A 27,213-nucleotide genomic window follows, 5' to 3' on the forward strand; every position below is an offset into this window, starting at 1 on the left:
ATGAAGTTGGATTGTAGAGTGCTTAGAGGGGAGTATAAGAGAGGAAGATTGGAAGGGGTCAACTTGTGAAGGGCTTTAAATGCTCAAAGAAAGGACTTTATATTTGATCCTTAAGATAATAAGGAGCTACTGGACGTTACTGAGTAGCAAGGTAACATAACCAGACTGAAGCTTTAGTTGAATTTGTAGATCAGTTGGAATAGAGAGACTTAAGCCAGGAGACCAATTAGAAAGCTAGTGCAAGAGGTTATGAACTAGGCTTGTGGTTGTGTGAGAGGAGAGGAGAGAGAGATATTGAAAAGGTAAAAATGACTAGAATTGGCAACAAATGGTACATGTGAGATGAATGCCAGTGAAGAATTAAGGATGACACTGAGGTTTCAAGCCTGGATTTGTGGTGGTGCCCCTGATAGTAATATGGAAGTTTGGAAGAGGGAAAGGTTTTTTTTTGGAAAAATACAGAGTTCTGTTTGGGACATGTTGAGTTTGAGATGCCTATGGGATCCAGTTTGAGATGTTGAAGGCCATTGGATTTGACAATATAGAAATCATTGGTAACTCTGGAGAGGGCAGTTTAAGTGGAATAATAAGGTCAGAAGTTGTATTGTAAGAGGTTAAGTAAGAAGAATGAGAGAAGAGAAAGTGGAGTGGAGGCACCTATTGTAGATGGCCTTTTCAAGGAATTTAGCTACTAAGGGCAGAGGATGTAAAGGTCAAGTGAGGGTTTTGTTTTGTTTTGTTTTTTGAGGATGAGGAAACATGAGAATATTTATTAGGCATGAGGGAAAGAACCAATAAACAGGGAGAGATTGAAAATAAGTGATGAGTATCTGGAATCATCCTCACTTAAACTCAGTACAGTACCAGATCTGTGTTCTAAATCATACCAAATAACAGGCACACCTAGACAGACTCCATTAGTAACTACTCTTTCATTCCCTTTTTGTATGTTCTAAGTATCAATACCACACTTGGTCTGTTCTCTTACTTCACTACATTCTTACTATTTGTGTGACTATGAACAAGTCACTCAGCCTCTCTGAGATGAATTGAGTCAACTCTGCACAAGTGACCTCTTGTGTATATGCCTCTAAAATCCTTTCCAGGTTTACATCTGTCCTACGATATGATCTCTGTGTATACCTAGGGACTGTGTTAAAATCCAGTGATCTGACCACCTCTTTGGTATAAAGACAATCAAAGGCATTGAACTTGCCTGAGGGCTCTGTGAATAAATTTATTGATTAACAGCATCAAAGGGGAAATATTAGAATGATAACAATTTACAGTGAGTTAAAAGTCAGTTAAGTGGCAGCAAACTACATAGTATCATATTGTCTAACTTCCCTGCAAATATTAGACTTAGATCTGTCACAGATGACATTCATATGTCAGTATCTTGAATGATTTTCTTAATGTAATCTATGAATCATAAATCTAATATAGGTCTGGATCGCAGCCAGTCTACCACTATTGAAATGATGCTTTCTGTACTAGGGCAGACATTTAAAGCATGAGTAACCAATTCTATCAGGGTAGCCTAAAGAAGTATTGTTATATGGTCTGGTTTCTATCAGACTTAATTATCTTATTGATAGGAAGTTGTCATAGTAAAAAGATTATTCAAGTCTTGGAGTCAGGAAGGAAGGAAACAAGCATTTATTAAGTGCCTACAGTGTGCTTTATGAATATGATCTCATTTTATTGTCACAACCACCTTGGGAAGTAGTTGCTATTATTGTCATTTTAAAGTTGAGGAAACTGGGGTAGACAGAGGTTAAGAGATTAAATGACTTGCCTAGGGTCACATAGCTAGTTAGTGTCTAAAGCTGGATTTGAACTAATTTTCCTGACAGTAGGCCCAGTGCTCTTTCTACTAAGCCACCTAGAATCTACCAGTCAGGTGAACCTAGGTTCAAATCTCACCTCAGATACTTATTACTTGTGGCCAGTGGGCAAGCCCTATCAATAGCTTCGGTTTCTTCATCTGTAAAATGAGAAGATGTACTATTTATCTTCGTCATTGTCAGAAAAGTACTTTTTGCACTATTTAAATGTAAGCTATTATAACTTAGTAGCAGCTGAAAGAAAATGGCATTTAGCAGTCAGAAATCAGTAGTATATTTTAATGAAGCCATCAGTTTCTAAAAGACCAGGATAAGCCTGGCACATATTAATTGCAGACCAAAGGACATCTGTTACCTTTAGGCAATTGGACAAAAGAGTAGGATCTTACATTGGTTGTTTTAGTATCATATAATTACCTACACTACCAGAAACCCAGTATTTTCCCTTCTCCCTTCCCCCTGTTTGTTCTTTAATCATTTACTTGACTCACGTAAAAAGTGTGACTACTTATTAAATAAACATACCAGAACCTGTACATCCAAATGACTGTTGGCCTTCGAAGTAGTCACTTGGGGAGGGCAGTGTTTTTTCCGTTGTTGTTGCCATTGTTTAGAATGTTTGGAATACTTCCTTTAAAAAAAAAGTTTTATGTCTCCTATTTTTTCTCCTCATAGTGATTTCAGGATATATTATATCCTTTATTCCTCAAAATTGTCTGGACATGTATCTATGTCTTTCTTCAACTGAACCGTCCCTTGTCACAAAGAAAAAAAAAGTTAAACAAAAACACCTGATAGGGTTACTGTGTCTGAAAGTGTATTCAACATTAGACCTTCTTCCACTAACCTATTCCCAGGAGGGAGGTCTGTTTCACCATCTCCTGGACCATTAATGGTTTTTGCAGTTACTAAAAATTTGGCTTTCTTTTAGTGATCTTTTAATTTACGTGTATAAGAAACTTAGTCTTCAAACAGGTGAGAAAACTTAGGTTTTAACACAACTTTACATACTTTGATGTGCCCTGCAGTTTTTGGGAAGAAATTACCTCTAAGGAAAATTTTTTTATACTTGTCTTTTATCTGTTACTGTTAACTAGGGGGAAAGTTTGGGTGGATTTTTAAAAATTGTCTGACCAAAAGGAAATGAGCTGCTGTTGATAATAGTTCAGATTACGGTGGGTTCAAACAGAGGACTTCCTATTTAACTCCATGGATGTTACATCATTTCCTTTTAGTCATTTATGGATAAGTGCTAGTGCATTTAAGCTTGAGTATTCAGTAGCTGAGAAGGAAACACATACTGTATACTTGATGTACTTTTAGGTAACATATTAAATATTTTATCTAAGTTTTGTTATTTTTATAGTGAAGCAAAGAACTAAATATGAGATGGAAAAGTGGTCAGATATTCCTTCAATGTAAGTTGCTTATCTAAACCTTTAAGTATGTAGTGTTTTCTTTGCTGTAGCAGCCCCTGCATTGGTAGTTAATTTTTGTTATTCGGTTAAGTGATTTTAGTTACTGATTTATGTTTTATGTAACAAGTTCAAGTGCTTTCTCTTTAGTTGATTATGTGGAGAACATGCAATTTGAAAACTTCTGACTTAATTTTGAGAAATAGCTGATTTTTTGTTAACTTTTCAACATGGTAGTGTTTTGAGGGTCCAGATTTAGTGTTTAAAAGTATAAAGGAACTTTTAAAAACTTCTTGTGCAGAGCTGAAGCTAATTTTTAGCATTGCAACTAGCTATTGACAAGTTTGCAATTTTTTTGCCTTAGAAATATATTTACAATGAAAGTATTAAAAGTTTAGACTTTCCTGCTCTTTTGCTCCATTTTGGTCTAAACATTCTTTAAATACTGTACTTAGGTGGACTATATTTGAAATAGATACTTGCAAATGTTCTTGTATTTCACATATTACACCTGTAATATTCTTAATTATATTTCTGAAAACATTTCTAATGGGTAAATTGTTCATGCAGCTCCTCTATCTCCACTCGAATAATAATAGTTTACATTTTGTAGGGCTTTAAAGGTTTCCAACAGTAATATAGTGAGATAAAGATAGTACTAGTATTATTATTTCCGTTGTATAAACAATGAAGCAGCAACAGAGAGGTATGATTTACCTTAGATCACAAAATTAGTATATAAGTGTACAAGTTCTGATTGAAGTGACATGTCTTTTGACCTCATAAGGCCCCTGGGACTGCATTCTCCCTGTGTTGTTCTCAACACTTGTTCATTTTGTCCTCATTTTGGACCTTTAGTAGTTGGAAGGCTAGAGAGAGTATCTAGCCTTCCCAGGGTGCCACACACGCTTCTGTTCTGTGAGTAATTTAAGAGTTGAGGGAGAAATTCTGGCTACTTAGGTACAGAATCTGGTCCACGTATTTTAAATTGGCTGCATATTTGTTTTGATGTCCACATGAGGAATGCAGCACAGTATAATTTGGGAATTAGAACTGGGACTAGGAAGAAGAATTGGGGCAAGTACTAAACTGATATTATTGGGGTAAGTCATTCAGTCATTTTCCTTGTTGACGTTTTTTACCTTCTTTACATTGGGTGAAAACCATTTAAGGTTTGAAAAGTGCTTTAAGCTGAGCTGTTAAAAGATGGAATGAACTGCCTTCTAACTCCAGGTTAGTTTTTATCTTTTCATGCACAGAACACTTTCTGCTTGGTTTCTGTCTTGTTTTTTCCTGGCCTTCCTATTTCACTCGCCATTTTTACTTTGGTTTTGGTTTTGATTTTTGCTGGACTGACTACATTGAGTTTTTATCTAGTCTATGGATAACTTTCAAGACTGAATTCTAAGCTTCCTTCCTCTGCTTCCTCCTTCCTTCCATTGAAGAGTCCATCCTTGGGTTGTAAACCACCATTTGTATTCACATACCTGATTTACATATATAAAACTAACCTTTTAACTGATATTTATAAAACACTGATATATTCTAGGCATTGATGGTACAAATACAAAAATGAGATGATCCCTGTCCTCAAGGAATTTATATTCTATACATTCTACTAAGATATTACAACATGTTCATAGAGAAGTAAATATAGAACACACATATGTATGTGCATGTGTATACGTGTGTATGTGGATGCATGCATATATGGTATATACATATACACACATATCTCTAGCTCTGTCTCTATCGTCTATATCTGTACCTCTTGAAATAGGTGGCAATTGAACTGAACTTTGAAGAGGCATGGGAATTTTAAAGGGGCAGAGGTGAGGAGGGAGAGTATTTAAGACTTGGAAGAGAGCCTGGGCAAAAATGTAGAGGTTGAGATATTGAATGTCATATATGAGGTACAGCTGGCAGGCCTGTCTGGCTGAAGCACAGTATGTGTGAAGGACAATTGTGTATAATAAGCCTGAAAATATAGGTTTGAACCAGTATGTAAAGGGCTCTAAATGCTGAACAGAGGAATTGATATTTTGTCCTAGAGCTGAAAGGAAGCTACTGGACATTATCAAGCAGGGCTATGACATCACTGGAACCATGAGACCTATGATTTAGAAATAATCTTTTGGCAGCTGTGAGGCGCATTGGTGCAAAGAAACCAGTTAAGAGTCCAAGTGAGAGGTGATGAAGGCTTAAACTAAGGTGATGGCTGTATGAGTGAAGGGAAGAATTTAGATACAAAAAATTTTGAGAAGGTTGAATGAATCAGATTTGGCAGTAACTCACTGGTTATGAGGGATGAGAGGGAAGAGTCAAATATGACTCATAGGTTAGGAATCTGGGTGATTTGGAATCCGGGTGATTGGGAGGATAGCAGTGTTCTCAGAAGACATAGTCTAAATGTACTTTACATAAATAGTTTTTAAAATGGGAAAAGGAATACTTCTCATAGAAATTATGTTCAGTGATGTGATTGAGGCTACAGTATTATTTTCTTCCTTTATTTTTTAGATGTTTCTTACGGTGTACCTTAGCAACAATGAACAACACTTCACAGAAGTTCCAGTTACACCAGAAACAACATGCAGAGATGTGGTAGAGCTGTGTAAGGAACCTGGAGAAAGTGACTGCCATTTGGCTGAAGTGTGGGGTGGTTCAGGTAATCTAATCTTGTGGTGGTGTCATCACCATCCTTTATTACTTTGGGGATATTGTAAGATTTTGTTTAAAAAACACTCAGGTTTATCCTAAAGAACATATATAGAAAGAATAGTAGAGTCAGGAGATGTCATTTCTAGTCCTGGCTTTGCCAGTTGACACATCAGTGTGAATTGTCCTTCAAATAAAGTTCAAGTTTCATATTATAAACATTTTTGAAGCAGCATAGTCTTAAATCCTTAAAAGTATACTACTTTATGTTAAGGTGAAATTTTGATCTTTTAAATATGAGCTTTCAAAATTCAGTATCTGAGGGTTTGTTAGAAACTTTTTTGTACCCCTGCCTTTTCTTATACCCTTAAACAACACAAGGAAAATCTGTGTATTATTATTAAATTAATTATTTGGCTCACTTGGGAGGTTTGAGGAGGACTGAAAAGGTTTGAAAAAGATAGTTCACTGATGAGGGAGGTGTTAAAAGGTTGCCTTACTACAGTGGGAGGCCACTTGAGATGTGTAACACAATTTTGTAGTGAACCCAGTCAGCACAACTTTGTTATTTTTTCAGGCTTCACTTAGCATGAGTACATGAATAGGAGCAAAAGCAGCTGATGGTGGGAGTGATCCAAGGCTGGGGCTTGTCTGGGAGAGATCAGCTAGAGGAGAAGGTGGCAAGGGACTTAGAGAAGAGGATAATATAGAATTGAACAAGGCAAGAGGAAGCCCCTGGAGGTTGTTTAACCCCCACATTTTATAGCTGAGTAAACTGAAGCCTAGAGAAGTGAAGAGACTTGCCCAGGATCCCACAAGTGAGTGAAGAGCCAGAATGTGAACATAAATTTTTGGATTCCAAGTTCATTACTCTTTATACTGTATTATACTACTACTTCCTGCCCACAGTGATTTCAGTCTGTGTACCAGCAAAACTTGCTTTTCTCATCTCTGCCTGGTAGAGTCCTACCAAATTACTTCTATGACACAAATATAGTCTTGATGCGTAAACTAGTTAGAGCTAAAACTGAGCAAGAAAACTATAGACCAATATCTGTAATGATACAAAATGTTAAAATTAAATATGAGCAAAGAGATGACAGTAGCATATTACAAAGACTATACACTATGACCAGACTGGATTTATACCAGGAATACAGAGCCGGTTTAATATAAGGAAAACTATAAGCGTAATTGACCATATTAATAATAAAAACCATGATTATAGGAATATAACTTTCTTTAATATAAGCAATATCTATTTAAAACCAAAGTCCAACAATGTCTGTAAATAAAATCAGGGGGAAAGCAAGGATGTCCATTATCACCATTACTATTTAGTATAGTGCTAAAAATGCTGCTATAGCGAGAAGACTAGAAAAAGAAATTGAGGAAATAAGTGTAGGCAAAGAGGGGAACAATTATCACTTTTTGCCATTATGATGTTGCTTAGAGAGTTAACTAAAAAACTAATTGAAACAATTAACAATTTCAGCAGAGTTGCAGGATGTATAAATAAAACCACACAGATCATCAGCATAATTATATTATTGCCATAAAAATCCAGCAGGAAAAGATAGAATAAGAAATTCCATTTAAAAAAACTAAAGATAGTATAAAATACTTGAGAGTCTGCCAGCTAAGACAACATAGGAACCATATGCACACAGTTACAAACCCTTTACGAAAATCAAGGCAGATTTAAATAATTGGAGAAGTATTAATTGTTCATGGTTAGGCTGTGCCAATATGTTAAAAATGGTAATACTACCTAAATTAATTTACTTATTTAGTGCCATAACAATGAAACTACCAAAGTATTGCTTTATAGATCTAGAAGAAAAAACAGTAAAATTAATCTAGAGGAACAAAAGGTCAAGAAAGGAATTAATGACAAAATGGGAAGGAAGGAGATCTAGCAGTACCAGATCTCAAACTATACTCCAAAGCCCTTAAAGCAGGTAGGTGGCACAGTGGATAGAGCACTGGGCCTGGAGTCAGGAAGACCAGAGTTCAGATGTGGCTGCAGACAGTTACTAGCAGTATGCCCTGGACAAGTCACTCACCCATTGTTTTCCTCAATTTTATCATCTGTAAAATATAACACCTGCCTCCCAGGATTGTTGTGAGGATCAAATAAAGTAGTATTTGTAAAGTGCTTAGCAAAGTGCCTGGTGCATAGTAGGTGCTATATAAATACTAGCTATTATTATTAAAACAATTTGGTACTGGTTAGGAAATAGAGAAGTTGATCAGTGGAACAGATTAGAAGCAAACAAGCACAGTAGCCTAGTGTTTGATAAACCCAGAGATCCTAGCTACTGGGGTAAGAATTCATTCCATATCATAAATTGTTAGGAAAACTGGAAAAAACTAGGTATGGACTAACATATCACATATGAAGATAAGCTCCAAATGTGTACATGATTTAGACATAAAAACTTTCTAAACAATTTAAAGGAGCATGGAAGAATTTCCTGTCAGATCTATGAGCAGAGCAAGAGTTCAGCGACCAAACATGAGATAAGAGATTCACAGAAAGTAAAGTGGACACATAAAATTAAAAAGGTTTCACATGAACAAAACTAGTGCATCTAAAATTACAAGAGAAGCAGGGAATTGGGGAAAAGTCTTTGAATTAAGTTTCTCTGATAAAGGTCTCCTTTCTAAGGTACATAGGGAGCTGATTCAAATTTATAAGAAGAGCCATTCCCCATTAGATAAATGGTCAAAGCGTATGAATAGGTGGTTTTCAGAGGAAGAAATCAAGCTATGAATACCCATGTGAAAAAATATTCTAAATCACTAATAGTTAGAGAAATACAAATTAAAACTATTCTTGAGGTACTACCTGACACCTATTGGGTTGGCTAAGTTGATAAAAAAAAATGATAAGTGCTGGAAGAGCAGTGAAAAAACAATTACCCTAATGCTCTGTTAGTGGACTTATCCAATCATACTGGAAAGCGATTTGGAACCATACCTCAAAAGCTATTAAACTGTGCATAGCCTTTGACTCAGTAGTACTGCTGCTAGCTCTCTACCCCAGTGAGACCATAAAAAGAGGGAAAAGGATTCATTATGTACCAGAAAAAATATTATGGAAGTTCTTTTTGTGGTAGCAAAGAATTGGAAACTTAAGAGGGTGCCCAGTAGTTGAGGAACAGCTTAACAGGTTATGGTGTATGAGGATGATATAATGTTACTGTGCTGTAAGAAATGATAAAGGGTGTGGTTTCAGAGAAACCTGGGAAGACTTGTGAGCAGAACTAGGAGAAAAATGTATACAATAACAACAATATTATAAAGACAAAGAACTTGGAAAGACTTGGGGATTCTGATTAACACGATGACTAAACATAATTCCAGAAGACTCATGATGAAACTTGCTGTGCACTTCTAGATAGAGAAGTGATGGACTCAGAGTGCGGACTGAAGCTTTTGTATTTTTGGGGGGATATGACTAATGTGAGAATTTGTTTTGCATGACACTACATATTTGTAATATATTTTGTTTTTCCTGCTTTCTGAGTGGGAGTGGGTGAGAATTCATACCTGAAAATAAAATTAAGTTTAAAAAAAATTATAGTAATTGAAAAAGTACAGTGGGATGCTTAATGGGGACTGGGGTTTGGTTGATGACGCACAGGGCTTCAGAATCACTGTATAACCTGTTGGAAGTTTGTTAATCATTAAGTGAGAAATTTAGAGAGATTTTCAAAGTCAATAGTATTATGAACTAAGGTTAGAGTCCTTTCAGAGCCTTGGGCAGTTGAGACAAGGGGACAAGAACTTGGTGCATAAGGAGTGGTGATACTCTCCTTCCAGGTAGGAGACTAAGCTGGAAACTTGATGGAATGGGGTTCTCTCTCCACATTTCAGCAACTGAAAACCAGTAAGATAGAATGGTATGGCGCTTCTCCTCTTCCCACAGGAGGCTAGAGAACAGGCAGGAGATGCATGCTGAAAAATGGAAGGCATCCTACCTCTCCTTCTGGAAGCTAGAGATTAGGAATGAGACACATAATTGAGTCTAGATTATGAAGAACTTTGAATGTCTAAGAGAGGAGTTTATATTTGGTCTTAGAAGTGATAAGAGCTGGTGGCGCAGTGGAAAGAACACCGGTCCTGGAGTCAGGAGGACCTGAGTTCAAATGTGGCCTCAGATACATAACACTTAGCTAGCTGTGTGACCCTGGGCAGGTCACTTAACCCCATTGCCTAATTAAAAAAAACAAAAACAAACAAACAAAAAGTGATGAGCTGCTGGAGTTGGTATAGAGAAGTGACATGATGAGACCTGCGCTTTAGAAAAATCACTTTGGTATCTTTGTAGAGGATGTACTGGAGTAGGTAAAGACTCGAGGCAGAAAGATTAGTTAAAAGGCTATTGCTTGCAGTAGTCGGGGCAAGACTTGATGATCTGATCTAAGATGTTGGCTGTGTGAGTGGAGAGAAAGAAACAGACATGAGATGTCGAGATAAGAAATGGCAAGATTTGGCAACTGATTGGATATGTGGTGGTGGAGAGAGTGAGGAGTTGGGGACGAAACAGGTTCAGAACCTGTTTCTAAAATTCTGTGTTTATTTTCTTACCTCAAGATCTTATTAATTTCCTTTTATGGAACTTTGTATAGGTGAAGCATGAATAGTGAATTGTCTTCTTTTATTTTTATTGTTGCACGTAACACCCTTTTATAAATCTTTTTTCCTCCCTCTTCCTTTAAGAACATCCAGTTGCTGATAATGAGAGAATGTTTGATGTTCTGCAGCGGCTTGGAGTCCAGAGAAGTGAAGTTCGTTTCTTTCTTCGCCATGAACATCCCCCTAGCAGGGATACGGGTAGGTGATTTCTTATAAATCATAGTTTGGAAAAATCTACATCTGATAATTGGGGAAGGAATTAATAGCTGTTGTTTGATTTTTGGTTTTCTGGAGTTAATGTTAAGGTGAGTGTCTAAGAGAAGACTTGGAGTAGTCTTACCTGGATCATATATTCTTGTATACCCTGAAATGTTGGAAGATTTCATTATGGACATTTGAAGGTAGAGTTAATTCAAGACTAAATTGTGTTTTATATTGTAATAGAGAAGTTGTAAAACTGTGATTTATGCCTCTATTGAGTAAAAAAGGCAGTTTACCTGTCTTAGTATTTGTTTAGAAAGAAGACTTAAATTTCACTGTTGCTAAAAATATAATCAGTAAATATGGGCAAGTGGTATGTGTTAGGAATCTGATACATTTATAGTTAAAAATGTGACGTGGTAACTATAGTTTTATTTGACAAATATTTAGTTTTTAAAAAAATATTAGCCTGTTTTTATTAATATAGTTTTTAAATGGTACATGCATTTTCACCTGATATCTATGCCAGGAAACCTTAATGCATTACCTGAGTTATATTTGCTTTCTCTTTTTAAATTACTGCATGGATCTTCTGATGAATGAATTAAATTTCACAAGTTAGTCTCCTAGGTTAAATATCTTCTTTCACTAGGCTCTATGTAAATTATTGATTAACCTTTCAGAAGTACTATATGTAGTTTCAGTGTGTCTGTGTTGAAGTGTAATGTAATGTGAGAGATAAAATCTTGGAAACCGTAACTTTTTTCATAGTAGAAAACATAAAAGTCACAAAGTGTTCATAAACTTGAATTAAAAAAAAGTTTTCCTTTTCTATGCAGTTTGAAAGACTCAGTGCTGTTGAAGTTATTCCAACTTAGCTAAGTCCCCACTTAATGTGATCAAGAATGTGTATAAATTGGGACCCATGGCTTCGAAAAAAGTCTTTGCTGCTTAATACTCTTATGTAAATGAGTATATAAAAGATCACAGAATCCCAGTGTTGCAAGGGATCTCAAAGGTCATCTAGATTAATATATCAGGAATCCTCTCTACAACTGGACAGATAGTGATTGGGTCTGTGTCTCCCGTGGTATAGGAAGTCCATGGTGTCGAAACTCCCTCTACTAGTGCAAGTAAACATCACTTCTTCACTGTAGAGCCTTGGCGGATGGCCTAGAACACTAAGGGGTGAAGAAGTTGCCCAGAGTCACATACCACATCTGTTTCAGAGGCAGGAGTCGAATTCTGGCTTTCCACAAGGACTTAATCAACTCAAAGACTTCTAGTGATGGGCAACCTACTACTTTCTGAGATAGTACATTCCGTTTTCAAATAGTCCTAATTGTTAAGGAGTTTTTCTTTATATTAAACCATAATTTGTTGCCTCTTGGCAACTTTGTGGAATCATTAGCAGGAAGGGACATTAGAAGTTGTTGAGTACAATTCTGCATTTACTCAGAACCATAGATGTTAAGTGCCTTGACCAGCGTAGCGTGAGTACCAGGTAGCAGAGCCAGAAATTCTGACTTCCAGGTGCCTTTCCTTTTGTACCACATTCTACCCATTGTTGTAGTGCTACCATCTGATACCCTCTACCGTTCCTAAGGACAGCTATTTTATTTTCTCTTTATGTATCTTTTCCTTGGGATCAACATTTCAGTTTGCTTCAGCTAATACTCAAAAGTTGTGATCTCAAGGCCTGGTTATTCCCCCTTAGACTCTCTTCAGCTTATTAATACTTCCTAAAAGGTAATTCAGAGGAAATGTGGTTCATGGATAGGACGCTGGAGTCAGGAAGACCTCGGTTCAGATGTGACTGCAGACACTTAGTAGCTCAGTGACCCTGAGCAAGTCACTTAACCTAGCTATACCTCAGTTCCTACGTTTTAAAATAAGCTTGTAATTCTTTGAACTTCATATTGTCTAGAACCAAACAAACTATTCTAGATGTAGGCTAAACCAGGCAGAGTACAGTGGGACCTTCACCTTCCTCTTTCTGGCACTATACTTGCCAATGAAGCTTAAGATGGATTAGCTTTTTAGTTTTCAGGTCTCATTGTTCATGCATCGAATTTACAGTTCTCTAAAACCCCATGTCTTTTTTTCAAAAATGAACTTAGAAACCTCTTCTCTGTCTTAAACTTAGGAACTTAATATTTGTTTGAGCTCAAGTAAACTTTGTTTATTAGATTGTGTCCATTGACCTTGCTTGTTGAGATATTTTTGGGTCTTGCATACTTTTCTAATGTATTAACTATCTTTCCAAACTTTGTGTCATTTCCAAATCTGATAAGCATGACATCTATGCATTCATCTAAATAATTGATAAAAGAAATGTTCAAAATAATTGATTTTAAAAAAAGTGCACAGAACCAAGGGCAAATCTCTATGAGACACTCTACTAGAGATTCTTATTATGTTGGCATCGGTCCATTAATAACTACTTTTTGGATCCTGTCTTTCAAACAATTTTGAATCTACCTGACTTTACTGGTCCACATTAGTCAACGCAGTTGAGAAAGTAACTACATTTTCTGTTCATTTGATTAGCTCTGTAGTATGCTAGATCTTTTCCAGAAATATATGTTGCATAGATGTACTGAATAAATGCTATCTAAGAAAAGGGTAAATATTTTATCACATAAGACATATTCAGGCTATGCAAAACTAAGAATTTAATATGTATTTTCGTTGAGCTTTCACATTACTTGTATCTTAGAAGAGTTGCTAAAGCGTATAAGATAAGATAATTTGGATTTTACTGATTTTCCTTGTTCTCTGGCAAAGCTCCTGATGAGTAACTCAGTAAACAGAGTGTCAACCCCAGAACCTTTTCTATTCTATTTTTTTATTTTTAGGCAATTGGGGTTAAGTGACTTGCCCAGGGTCACACAGCTAGTAAGTGTCAAGTGTTTGGTCTGAGGTCCGATTTGAACTCAGATCCTCCTGACTTCAGGGCCGGTGCTCCATCTACTGCACCACCTAGGTGCCCCAACCCCAGAAAATTTTAAGGTGAAAGTTTGAGTCATTAGTCAAAAGAGTATATATGTATATTATGCTTCTGTAGTAATAAGAACTAAAGCATTGTGTCATAGTATAGATTTGTTTCTTCCTTAGAGATGCACTTATACAGTTTTCCAAGTTAGTTACTATTCTTTTTCTCTCACTTTTTTCTACCATTAACCTAGCACTATCATACATGGTTTCAAATAATTTGTTTGCCATGGGACCAAATTGTGATGACTTATTCTAGTGCTATTTGAAAATATCATCTTATATATTCAGTTGAAATGGGGGTGGCAGAAACACATGAGTTCACTTATAACATTTTTATCACCTAGTTTTAATGTATAGTTTTGAATTTTGTGTTTAGTGAGTGGACCAAGGATTCAAGATCCTATCTCAAAAAGGAATGGTGTTAAAGTTCCTAGTGATCGAAGAATTGAGAATGGTGTAAGTATTTATTTGAATGTTTACAGTGATAATAATGTTATAAACTTTACAAATGTCAGTCTCAGCAGGACTACTTGCCAGGGTTACATAAGCAATAAGATTAGAACTCTAGGCCTTCTACCTTTGTCTGCTATTCCATACCATACTGTTTTCTCACCCAATATAGGTGCACTGAACTCCTATGGTGCATCTAAGTTGTTCTTTAACTCCTTTTTTTTTGTTTGTTTGTAATGGTATTAGGAAGGAATAAGTAAGTGGAGGCCTTAGCTTTTAACTTTTATAATTTAGAGCCTAAGCCAGGGGTTCTTAACTTTTTCATGTCATGGACTCTTTTAGCAATATGGTGAAACTTATTTACCCCTTCTCAGAATAGTGTTTTTAAATGCATAAAAGAAAATGCATTTAATTACAAAGGAAACCACTTATACTGAAATAATTATCAAAATGAAAGCAAAAACACAGGTTTATGGACCCCAGTTTAACAACATTTGTTTCTGTGAGAGGCAGAATGGTATAGTGAATAAAAGGTCTTAGATTCAGTTAGACCTGAGTTTGACTTTCACCTTTGACACTCAATAGCTGGGGGATCATGAGCAAGTTACTTTACTTTGCCAAAACTCAGTTTCCTCCACTGTAAAATGAGGTAATAATACATTGTTGTAAGGTTCAAATGAAAGTCATTCATTTAAGATGCTTTGGAAAACCTTGAAATGCTATGTAAAATTTATTATTATTGTTAGTAGTAGTATTGCTTAAGTCTAATATTCCTTGGATACTAGAGACTAAAATTGAAGACAAGTGATGATTACTAGGTTTGGTGTCTTTGCCATCTTATGTTGTAGTTGATACAGTAGAAAGAATGGCTGTGACACAAACTATGGGTACATTATTTCTAACGTGAATCTATTTTTATGTTAATTGATTTACAGAGTTAATTTTTAGCTTATTCAAAAATTTAAGTGTTAATCCTGTAGATTAACTTGTGAGTTTCCACCAACATGTCTAATTTATGATAAATAAATGGTTAAGTCATTTTGCCATAGTAAATTTTCACATGAAACCTTTTAAAACTGTAGGCAAGATTAAGAGAACACACGAGAAGGGAAGCTAGATGCTCCTTGTGTAATTTGTTGGGTTTTGATTTTTTATTTGCAGGTTAATAGTCCCAGGATAGATATGACTCTTGCTGAGCTGCAGGAGATGGCGTCACGCCAACAGCAGCAGATTGAAGCTCAGCAGCAAATGCTGGCTACCAAGGTAATGCGTTTTTACATACAGGATTGCTTATTAGCTGCAGAACAAACTTCTAGGCTGAAAGTCATTACTTGACCTTAAAATAATTTGTGTATTATAAACAAACCTTTGGATTTTATTTTCTGGGAAAATGTTTGGCTAAATTACTAAACCATAAATAAACCTTTAATCTTTTAGCCAGTTTCATTTAATCATGATATTTAAATAGAAGAGTAGCTTTCTGTATTGTTATACATAACAGTTTTCCAGAAGAGATATAATAGCATCTTCTTTCTCTAGTTTTATAAAATCCTACTTTTAGATAGATTTCTTCCTTGGTCTAATTTTGCCAGAGAAGAAGTAAAATCAGTGTTTTCTGAATCCTGCTATCTAAACATTTGTTCTGTTCATTAAACGTGTGATTTTCCTGTCTAAAATAACGTGCCTATTCATTGTTTCTTTCTTGAGGAACAACGCCTGAAGTTTTTAAAGCAGCAAGATCAGCGCCAGCAGCAACAAGCTGCAGAACAGGAAAAACTGAAGAGACTAAAGGAAATTGCCGAGAATCAGGAAGCCAAGTTGAAAAAAGTGAGAGCCCTCAAGGGTCATGTAGAACAGAAAAGACTCAGTAATGGAAAACTAGGTGCGTATTCTGTGAGAGAATCCATATCAGTCCAGTTCAAAGTGAGATAATTCACAACAATAAATACTGGTTAAGCACCTATTATACCTAAGATGAAGAAAGAGCCTTGGAAACTAACAAGTATGCAGGAAGCCCTGCCTCTGTTATATACCAGCTTTGTGACCATGGGCACATCACTTAAGCTCTCTAACCCAGGCAACATTCTAAATTTCATTTGAGTTTCCAACACTCGGTGGTCCTCACATCAATGAAATCACAGGAATGGACAAAATAAGTATTATGTGAAGTACAGGGAAAAAATAAAACTCAATACAAATGCTTATAGTATTATTTTTAGAGTGTGATAAGCTTCCAAAGACCCAGCTTTTTTATCTTTACTCTAAACATTTACATAAACTATTGGCAAATATAAATTAATAAAATATTTTTGTATTCAGAAGATTAATGTTAGAAGAGACAAGTTGTCCTTTTACAAGTGGCTGTTCTGAATTTTTTAAAAAATAATTATTTTGTTAGACCTGATTTGGATGTTTTGGCAAACCTATTTTTGGAAAAGATATTTTAACTAAATCTTCTCGATGTTTTTTTTTTGGTTTGACTATATGCAATAAAAGTCTACAGATTTTACTTATAGATATGCCTTTTTTGATTTATCATCAATTATTATTAGATTTGCTATCTACTCTTAAAATGTTTTTATAAATTTAGTTCTACAGAACTTGAACTAAGTTTTTACTGAGTAATATTTCTTTCTAATATGGGCAAATGTTGTCTAGTTGCACCAAAACAATATTATAGGAATAAAAATGATCTATGGAAACTGATATAAATGAGCAATCAATTAAACAGCATTACTGTGGGGTTTCACAGCTTTGTGGTATCATTTGGTTAGTGCATTAATCATTATTATGAATTGTGAAAAATCCACTAATTATGAGTTAGCCATTATGATGATGTCATTGATCAGGACAACCTTATTTAGGGTATACCTGTATCCATTTTGCAAAAGATATATGCAGGTAATGATAGCAGATTTTCATGTCTCACTTGTTTCTTTGTATAAATTGGGAGTGTCAATTCTGAGACATTTCTGAAAAACTGTGCTGCTTTTTATTAGCAGACTTGCAGAGGTCTAACTGCTTGGAAAGGAATCCATTCTTGTTTTTTGTTTCAGTCATTGCTACTGTGTTCTTGTTCTCCTTCTAGTGGAGGAAATTGAACAGATGAATAGTTTGTTCCAGCAGAAACAAAGAGAGTTGGTTCTGGCTGTGGCAAAAGTTGAGGAACTCACCAGACAACTGGAGATGCTGAAGAATGGTAGAATTGATGGATACCATGACAACCAGTCTGCAGTAGCTGAACTCGATCGACTATACAAGGAACTGCAGGTAACTTTTTAATTAAAAACAAGTAGAACCACTATTTATATGTAAAAACCACAGTGGCAGGAGCATAGAGATTTATAGACTACTGGCAGGAAATACTGGTTATCTGGTGGTTTCTTCTAAAAAAAAAAAGCCAAACTCAAAACAAAACACAAGTACTCCTTTCAAAAACAAAACATAGCACCCCACGTGGGAAATTTGCTGTATTCCTCATGACCGCAGCTAGAAGTGGAGCAGGTGTCAGTTAGCTGTTGGCTAGAGGATGGAAAATGGACTTGTTTACTCAAGACTTAGGTAGTCATGTTTTGGGGAGTATTTTGCCATCTGAAAGGTTTGTCTTCCCATCCTTTACCATTTTCTCTCTTCACTTCACTTTATTCAGTTAAGAAACAAATTGAATCAGGAGCAAAATGCCAAGCTGCAGCAACAGAGGGAGTGCTTGAACAAGCGCAATTCAGAGGTAGCAGTCATGGACAAGCGTGTGAACGAGCTTCGGGACCGTCTGTGGAAGAAGAAGGCAGCACTGCAGCAGAAGGAAAATGGACCAGTAAGGACAGGGGCTTCAGACCCAGTGAAAAGGGGTGAGAGGGGTGAAAAAGACAGCGAGCCCCCAGAGCTCACCTCTTCACACATAGTCTGTTGAAAAGCTCAGTTCAGCTTGGCTGGAAGGAGGGCGGCTAGTGCTGGATTACTTAAAAAAAAAAACCCAGTTTCTTTTGCTGTCTGGCGCTGCTAATTGTATAGTGCTGCTTGTAATTCTGATGTTTGTTAGTGTTCTGGTTGAGTCAGTTACAAAGGCACTTTCATTCTGTTCTGGATCCTTATTTTTATTGCATAATCAGCATATAGTTGGAAACTGAAATTAATTTCTAATCAAGAACCTTGCAACTTTAATGACCTTTTCTGACTTAGAAAGTATGTGATACATTATATATCACTGAAGAAAATGTGTTAATGCTTTTGTTCAGATTTCATCTGATGGGAACCTTCCTCAGCAAGTGGTATCAGCTCCAAGTAGGGTGGCGGCAGTAGGTCCCTACATTCAGTCCTCCACTATGCCACGGATTCCCTCACGGCCAGAACTTCTGGTGAAAGCACCCTTTCCAGATGGCTCTTTAACCACGCAGGCATCGGACAGTCTGCTTAAAACACAAACGCTACCTAATATGAGAGCTGGGACTGTCTCACAAGCAAAAGGTAGTGAGAATAATTTCTTGTTTCCTGAATAAGTTGGATCTTTGACTTAGACTAATTTTGTTCAGTTTTTTAAAAAAAGTTTTCTCATGATATATGCTTACATTGTTTACAGAGGAGGGAGTTGTGGCTCTTCTGTTGGTGGACAAAAATGCTAAATGTTGATACAGCCTGATTCTGTGTATTGTAGTTGAAATTGGCTTTCTTTCGTTGGTATTTTCAGTGTTTGGGAATTCTTACACTAGGGATCATAAGTGAAGTGAGAAGTTCCCGATTTGTCTTTGTTGATAGGAGGTACATCAGGGAGTTTTCAGGGATATTCTCACTATGTATCTTTGGATGGAAAGGAATGGTTGTAAATTAGGGATTTGATGATGAGACAACACTGGAAGAAGAAACTTTCCTTTAATTTAAGCTCTTTTTACCCAAGACCCTGGAAGGAATAATAGCAATCATCAAAGTCTATAAAGTTTTTTATCTCTACACTTAAAGTTAGTGAAGCTAAAGATTGTTCATTATCCTGAAGTCTTTACTAGTTGTGAAAAAATTTTGTCATAGATCGACAGATCTATAGCTTGTCATTTGGAAGGAAAAGGCAAAATTGCTGCTTTTTAAATAGAATGGAATATAATGTCTGTATCAGCCTATCTGTGAAGAATTTGTTAAAGTAACATGGATTAAATAAATCTCTTGAGTTCTTTTTCATTTTATGTGCTTTTGACATGGTACTGTTTTTCTAGCATACACAAAACTTGGAAGGAGATCCCTTCAGGCCATTTTTAGAGAGGCGAAGATGAAAACAGACATTTTATAATGAAACATTAATTGATTATTTAAACTTTGGCCTTTTTTGAAGTAGAAAACCTTTTCATTCTGTAACAGTTATATTTCCCTATGGATTGGAAAAGTATGTATCCTGAATTTTTTCTGAAATAGACATCTAATTCCAAAATGCAAGATTACGTATAAAAATAATTAACTGTCCATCTAATATGAGTAATTTATGTATATCATCATGTAAATGATATGTAATTTATATGCACATGTGATTGGTAGACATTTCAGTTTTGTTTGTTTTAATTATGAAATTGAAAGCTAAGAAGCCTTTATATTTTTAGAAAGTAAAATTCCAGCTTGTAAAATGATCCTTTAAAAAGCATTCAAAGTGTTGAGTAATAATAGCACCTTTTCTATAATTCTAGGCTCTAAAGTCCATCAAGCTGGCCAAGATTGGAGTACTTCAAACACAGATCTCTTTCCTCTCCAGGGCTCAGGCTCTTTACCTAAAAACTCAATGAATTCTGCTGAACAAGGTAAATTCCAGCTCTTTTGTGCTCATCTTTTATATTTTGGTCATGTAGAAGTTGCCAGGATCTGGAGTGTGTATGTGTGGTTTTTTTAATAGTTTTTTAAGTATATTTAAAATAGTGACACTGTGACCTGTAATTTTTTTTCCAAGTCCTTCTCATTCAGTGGTTGAAAAAATTGGATATTGCTTCTATGGTATCCTTATATTAGATTAACTTAAAATCATTTAGGAAAAAAGGTTCTTTCACCAAGACGTTATAGAAATGATTGTATTGTGTAAAAAAATACTTCATATAATGTTAACTAAGATTCTTTCCTTTCTTATTCAGTTGATGATGGGGAGATACCACTAAGGGAGAAAGAGAAGAAAGTACGTCCCTTTTCAATGTTTGACACAGTAGACCAAGCTGCTGCTCCATCACCCTTTGGTGTGTTAAGGAAAAACCAGAGCAGTGAAGATATTTTACGGGATGCTCAGGTACTTACAGGCTCTTGAGTGATGATGGTAATACTAAATCTTGAATTTGTATTGCAACTTTCTGTCAGTGAATGCATATCTTTAAATGTTTGTTGAAAACTAGAGTGTGTAACACTGTACTAGGTACCGGTTACAAGTGATGTGGAAGTGGAAGATGAAGGAACAAAGCACAAAGAAGACACTTCTCAGTTGAAAACTTACTCTGTATTGGTCAGGGAAGATTCTGGGAACAAAGACTTTAACTGTTGTTGGCAACCTCATGGATATTGGGCCGTATAACAAAACCTTAGTTGTTATTTTCCCTTGAACAAGTAGAATACAGGAAAATGATTTGAGTATATGACAGTCATCTCTCTTCCTGTAACTCTGTCTGTTTTTAGGATGACTTGGTCACCTGTTCTAAAACTTTCTTTTTCTAACATTCCTAGATGATTGATTCTTTGTTTATGTAATGTATTTCTCAATACCAGAAAGTAACGTCATTAACCATTGTTGACATTTTGTAATATTTTAAAGTTTACAAAGCATTTTACATTCATTCTCTTGAACTTTACAACTTCCTTTTGAGTAGGTACAAGTATTATCCCCATTTTATAGCTGAGGAAGCTGAGGCTCAGAGTGGTTAAAGTTTTCCTTCCTGATTTATGTCTTGTTTTTCTAGCAGTTTTTGTCAAAAATTGAGTCCTTACCACTCCTACCCCTCACCCCCTGAATCCCACTCTAACTTAAATCAGAAGGTTTGTCAAACACCATGAAACTATGTTTGTTTACTTCTACATGTTGTGTACCTGTTCTGGTCTACTGATCAGCCTCTCAGTTTTTTCAACTAGTCCCAAATAGTTTTGATGGTTACTGCTTTGTTGTGTAGTTATGTTTGAAATTTGGTACTTCTAGATCCTTTTCCTTCCCACTTTATTTCATTATTCCCTTGAGATTTGTGATCCTTTGATCTCCCAGATCAATTTTGTTATTTTTCTAGGTCTAGAAAGTAATCATTTAGTAGTTTGACTGGTATAGTACTAGATAAGTTAGTTTATTTAGGTAATATTATTATTTTTATTATATTGGCATAGGTTACCCATGAACATATAACAGTTACTTATTTGTCTTTATTTCTTTAAATAGTGTTTTGTAATTGCAGTCACATAGTTTTTGTGCATATTTTGGTAGGTAGACTCCTAGCGTTTCATATTCTTCTGTAGTTATTTTAAATGGAATTTATCTTTGCCTTCTGGGAAAATCATTAGAAATGCTGATGATTTGTGTGGATTTATTTTGTACTTTGCTACATTGCTGAAGTTATAAATTTTTAAAATTAATTTTCAGTTAACTTTCTGCGGTTGTCTGAATATACCATAATATCATCTGCAAAATGTGACAGTTTTGTTTATTGTTTACCTGTGCTTTCCCCCCTCAATTTATTTCTCTTGTCTTACTGCTATAGATAGCATTTCTAGCACTATATCAAATAGTAGTGATGACAATGGATGTTTTTGCTTTATTCTTGATCTTAATGGAAGGAACTCTTTCTAGTTTATCCCCATATAATTGGTATATCTTATTTTAGATAGCTTTTTCTGCATCTGTTGGTATAATCATATGTTTTGTTGTTCATATTATCAATAGGATTAGTTGTCTTTATAATTTTCCTAACATTAAACTGATACTGCTTTCCAGGTATAATTCCAACCTGGCCACAGTATATATGTAGTCTTTGTGCTATATTGCTATAGTCTCTGTTAACATTTTATTTAAAATTTTTATATCAGTATTCAGTAGGGATGTTATTTACAGCTTGCTTTTGCTGTTTTGATTCTCCCTTTAGGTATCAAGTCTATATTTGTATTATAGAAGGAATTTGTTGGGCTCTCTTCTTATTTTTGCAAACAGTTTCTGTACTTGGAATTGTTTTTTGAATATTTTTAAAAATTTTCTTCTAAATCTGTCTGGTCTTGGGTGGTTATTTTTGTTTTGTTTTGTTTTGGGAGGGAGGAAACATTTATGGCTTGTTCCATTTCTTTTTTTTAAGATAGTTTTAAAAAAATTCTCCATGTTCTTTTAATTTGAGGGGTTTTTTTGGTAAATACTCATCATTTGCATTTGTCAGTTTTTTTTTAACATAGGCTCAATATTTTCTAGTAATAGCCTTTATTTTTTAATTTGTTGTGAATTATCTTTAAAATTTTTGATACTGGTAATTTGGTTATCTCTTTTTAAAAAATTCAAATTAGATAATGGTTTATTTTATTTTATTTTTAAAAAGCCAGCTCCTCATTTTATTCATAAGTTAATTCACAGACTTTTAAACTTTTAATTTTCTTGATTTTCTTGATTTTCAGGATTTCTATTTTAGTGGTCCATTGGGGTTTCTTAATTTGTTATTTTTTTTGTTTTATTTTACATGCCCAATTTGTTGATTTTTTTCTTTGATGAAAATGATTAGAATATACATTTTCCTCTTAGGACAGCTTTGGCTACATCTCAAAAAATCTTGATTTGTTTTTTTCTTATTGTTACCTTTAATTGCATTATCATTTTATTATTTGTTTTTGACCCACCAATTCTTTAGGATTAAATTATTTAGCCTCTATTTAACTTTTAATCCTTTCTTAATTGGCCTTAATTTTGTGAAATAGATTTTTTTTATTGCATTGTGATCAGTAAAGAATGTGTTTGCTTTTTTTTTTTCATTTGTTTGTGAGTTTTTTATGCTTTAATACATGGTCAGTTTTTGTAAAGGTGCCGTGTATTAATGGTGTATTTCTTTCTCTTCCCTTTCAAAAATCACCAGGAATCTATTGTATCTTATTTTCCTTAAATACTCTTGAGGTCCTTAACTTCTTTCTAGTTTATTTTTTGGTTAGATTTGTCTAGCTCTGAAAGGGGGTACATTATACTATTATAATTTTTCCCTTTATTCCTTCCCTTAACTTGCTTAGATTTTTCTTCAGATATTTAGGTGCTATGTCATTTGTGCATATATGTTAAGTAATGAGGTTAATTCTTTGTCTGTGGTATAACTCAGTTCAATGTATTTTTTTCCTTGTTTATCTTAAGTCTGTTTTTACTGTTGCTTTGACATCATGATTGTTATTCCTACTTTTTTACGTCAGCTGAAGCAAAATAAATTTTGCTCCAGCTCCTTATTTTAACTCTGAATGAATCTTTATGTTTAAGCTATTTCTTGTAAGTAACATATTATTGAATTCTGATTTCTAATCCATTCTGCTGTCCTCTTCCATTTTATGGGTGTGTTTATCCCATTCCCATTCACAGTTATTTTATGTTTGTTAATTGTATATTTCCCTTCACTTTATTCTCTTATCCTTTTTTCCTCTCTGCTGTGTCCTGTCTTTACCTAAAAGATCAGAAGGGATGAAATAAGAGTATATTCAGCACCAATATTCCAACCTCAGAGAATTCATTATTTGCACTAATTGGGACCTAGCTGTATTTTCAGTTTACTCTCCAGTTCATTATAGCTGGTTGCTTTTATTTTATTTCTTCGAATATGATATCCAGGCTGTTTTTTGTTCATGGCTTTCAGGTAGTCCAGTGATTCTCAGAATTCCTCTCCTTGATCTGTTCTCCAGGTCAACTCATTTTGATAAGAGATTTCTCACTTTTTCAATTGTTTTCAATCCCCATTTTATTTTAATATATCTTCTTGTCTAATGGAATAATTAACTTCTTTTTGGTCTCTTCTAATTGTCGTGATGTCTGCTACTTGAGTAAGATGTTGTATCTTTTGTACCAAGCTGTAATTCTTTTTCCACGTCTTTCCTCCATAGCTTTAATTTGTTTTTTCCCCCTCTTTTGCTCTCATTTTCTTTGTTTAAAAAAATTTTAAAATTAATTTATTTTTAATTTTCAACATTCACTTCCATAAGCTTTTGAGTTTTAAATTTTCTCCTCTTTCCTCTCCTCCCCCCTCCCCAAGATGGCATGCAGTCTGATATAGGCTCTAGATATACATTCTTATTAAACATATTTTCACATCAGTCATGGTGTAAAGAAGAATTAGAATGAATGGGAGGGGCCATGAGAAGGAAGAAACAAAACAAAACAAAAAAAGAGAGAGAGAGAGTGAGAGCGCAAGCAAATAGTATGCTTTGTTCTGCATTCAGACTCCATAGTTCTTTCTCTGGATGTGGATAGCATTTTCCATTATGAGTCTTTTGGAGTTGTCTTACATCCTTGTATTGCTGCGAAGAGCTAAGTCTGTCAAAGTCAGTCATCATGCAATGTGGCTGTTACTGTGTACAATGTTTTCTTGCTATAAGAAATGATGAGCAGGAAGACTTGAGAAAAACCTGGAAGGACTTATATGAACTGATGCTGAGTGAAGTGAGCAGGATCTCAAAAAAAAAAAGACAGGCCAAAACAAGGCAAGGTCACAAGAGGCCTACCAGAAAGATACAGAGCTTGGCCCTAACACAAAGTCCCAATCTGGGATGCAAGACTGGAAAAATATATAAGCAAAAAAGACAAAGAATTATTTGATGTCAGGACTGCCTGAAATCACAAACCTGGAAGAGGAGAATAATTTCAAAACACTGACAAACAAAACCTCAAGTTAATTGGGCCCTGTGTAGTTAGATCAGGGAAATGATGTGATCACTGATCTCCTGGGCTTTCTAGATTCCAGGCTTCAGTTTGACTCTAGGTACCATAGCTGCAAACCTGCCCTTGGTAGTCAGTGATAATCAGGTAGACAGCAGTAGGCTGCAGGCTAAGAAGGTTGAAGAACAGGTGGTTTACTTGCTTGGCTCTGTTCTGGGTATGTATCATCTATCTTAGGCAGTCCAACATTCTTGTCTTCACTGAGTGTTTTATGGACTGAATCATACTTTTGGGCCCTTTAGAAACTGCACTGCTATCCTTGATGCTCATTTTGAGTCTAATTTTCACACATGATCTCTATTGGTGATACCATCTTTGAAAATGAAGTTTTAAAATTTTGGTATTTAAGACTGCCTCTTGGGTTTTTGTAGGGAGAGGTAGAATGCAAGGGAAAGTGATAAGAAAGAATCACAACATGTGAATTTTTAAAATATCATTTAATTCATTTTTAGAAATAAAAATGATCTCATTATTCTTTTTCCTCTATCAAAATGTCAAGTTGTATGTGCCTTTTAGCAGTAATAGGATAACTTTTTTATTACCAGCATCTAAGGTTATATTTTCAGTCACCTACCTTTTCTTTCCTGTGTTTTGTGTGTTGTTTACCTTATTTTGTATATGTGAAAGCATTTGTAAAACTTCATATAAATAAATGTAAGGTATTTTAAATTGTAACTTACTGTTTAGTGAGAATGATTGTCTCCTATAGTATTAGGTTATCTAGGAACCTCTTGTGATATATAGCATAAAGCTGGCTCAGTAGTTCTTCATTTTACCTGGCTGTCTTTTGCTTTGTAGACTGCCAGTAAAAGTGTGGGGAAAGTTCCTCCACCTGTCCCAACAAAACCAAAACAGATTAATTTGCCGTCGTTTGGACAAAGCAGTCCACCAGGGTCAGATGGTAAGCCTGATGGAAATCTTCAGAAGTTGCCATCAAGTGTTATGTCCTGGGGAAACAAACAGAAATTAGTAGAGCAACAGCAGCTTCATCAGAGAATCGCCCTGCCTCCCAGTGCACCTTCAACTGGCCAGGACCAATCCCTTTCTCCAAATTTCAAGCAGGACAGTCCACCGGCTGCAGCAGTCCGGCCTTTTACCCCACAGCCTTCCAAAGACACCTCTCTTGCACCCTTCCGGAAACCACAGACTGTTGCAGCAAGCTCAATATATTCCATGTATACCCAGCAGCAGGCTCCTGGAAAGAACTTTCCACAGGCTGTGCAGAGTGCTTTGACCAAGACACATACCCGAGGCACTCATTTTTCAAGTGGTAAGATTCTAGAATCATTTCCTTTGGCAGAGAGTGTGCTAACATTTCTTGATAGTCTAATTTTATTCAGTGACTTGCAGTTTGCAGGTTATATTTATATTCATTGTTTGCTCAATTGATGATTCCTGTCCTAATTTGGGATATCATTTCACACACTCATCCTATGCTAGAGTTTGAGGGACCTTAGGGAGGAGTGTACTCTAATCCTCCTTTGGTTACTTGTATCTTAGACTGAGTATGTATATTTTATAATACTCTTTTTTGTGCCTGAAATATTACTAATAAGGAAAGCAGCCATTAGTTAGACAGTTAAACCTTTAGCTTAAGAACTTAGATATCAACACCCAAAGGCTGAAATGAATTAGTGTCTGTAAAAGCACTTCGAAAACTTGTTAAGTATAAGATGGTACCAGTACCTGGTCTGATTAATAGACAATAATAATGTCCATTAAGTTTCATCTGAATAATAATGTAGCTAATTGTTTTATGAAAAGCAGCAGCTATTCTCAGCCTAACACAAATTAGGGTGAACTTAAGAGAAATCAAATCAGTGGATTTAAAAGAAGCAGAATATATTCTGCCTCTTTCTATTCACTTTGTATTTTATTTTAATGAGAATCTTTCTCAAGATTTGCACAGTGTTGAGAATAATAATGAAATTATTTAGGGAAGAGCAGAATATATTTGGCCTCTTTTTCTTTACTTTGTGTTTTATTTTAGTAGGAATCGTCTTCCTTAAGATTTACAGTGTTGAGAGTAATAATGTAATTATTTGGGAAAGAGCAGTATAAAAAGGAAGCCACTTTAGTGCATGTTCTTGGGACTCATGAAGATTTTGTGAGCCAAAATAGAATGATTCTG

General features: G+C 35.3%; 1 protein-coding gene across 3 annotated transcripts in view; it reads left to right on the forward strand.

The window, feature by feature from the left end:
- TP53BP2 (tumor protein p53 binding protein 2) overlaps positions 1–27,213 on the forward strand; it is a 76,380-nt gene that overhangs the window by 30,387 nt on the left and 18,780 nt on the right. For 2 of the 3 annotated variants that reach the window (XM_020982184.2, XM_078156297.1), the window contains exons 2-12: positions 5,783–5,930; positions 10,649–10,762; positions 14,139–14,218; positions 15,374–15,475; positions 15,920–16,094; positions 17,301–17,482; positions 17,862–18,026; positions 18,448–18,676; positions 19,876–19,986; positions 20,311–20,459; positions 25,881–26,352. In XM_020982184.2, the coding sequence (XP_020837843.1) occupies positions 5,783–5,930; positions 10,649–10,762; positions 14,139–14,218; positions 15,374–15,475; positions 15,920–16,094; positions 17,301–17,482; positions 17,862–18,026; positions 18,448–18,676; positions 19,876–19,986; positions 20,311–20,459; positions 25,881–26,352 (1,927 nt within the window). Of the gene's footprint in view, positions 1–5,782; positions 5,931–9,714; positions 9,749–10,648; positions 10,763–14,138; positions 14,219–15,373; positions 15,476–15,919; positions 16,095–17,300; positions 17,483–17,861; positions 18,027–18,447; positions 18,677–19,875; positions 19,987–20,310; positions 20,460–25,880; positions 26,353–27,213 lie in introns of those variants that run through there. The other variant, XM_020982186.2, reaches the window with a different exon arrangement.

The sequence above is a fragment of the Phascolarctos cinereus genome, unplaced genomic scaffold (assembly GCF_003287225.1).
Source record: "Phascolarctos cinereus isolate Bilbo 61053 unplaced genomic scaffold, phaCin_HiC Scaffold_5;HRSCAF=322, whole genome shotgun sequence".
In the NCBI taxonomy this organism is placed as follows: domain Eukaryota; kingdom Metazoa; phylum Chordata; class Mammalia; order Diprotodontia; family Phascolarctidae; genus Phascolarctos; species Phascolarctos cinereus.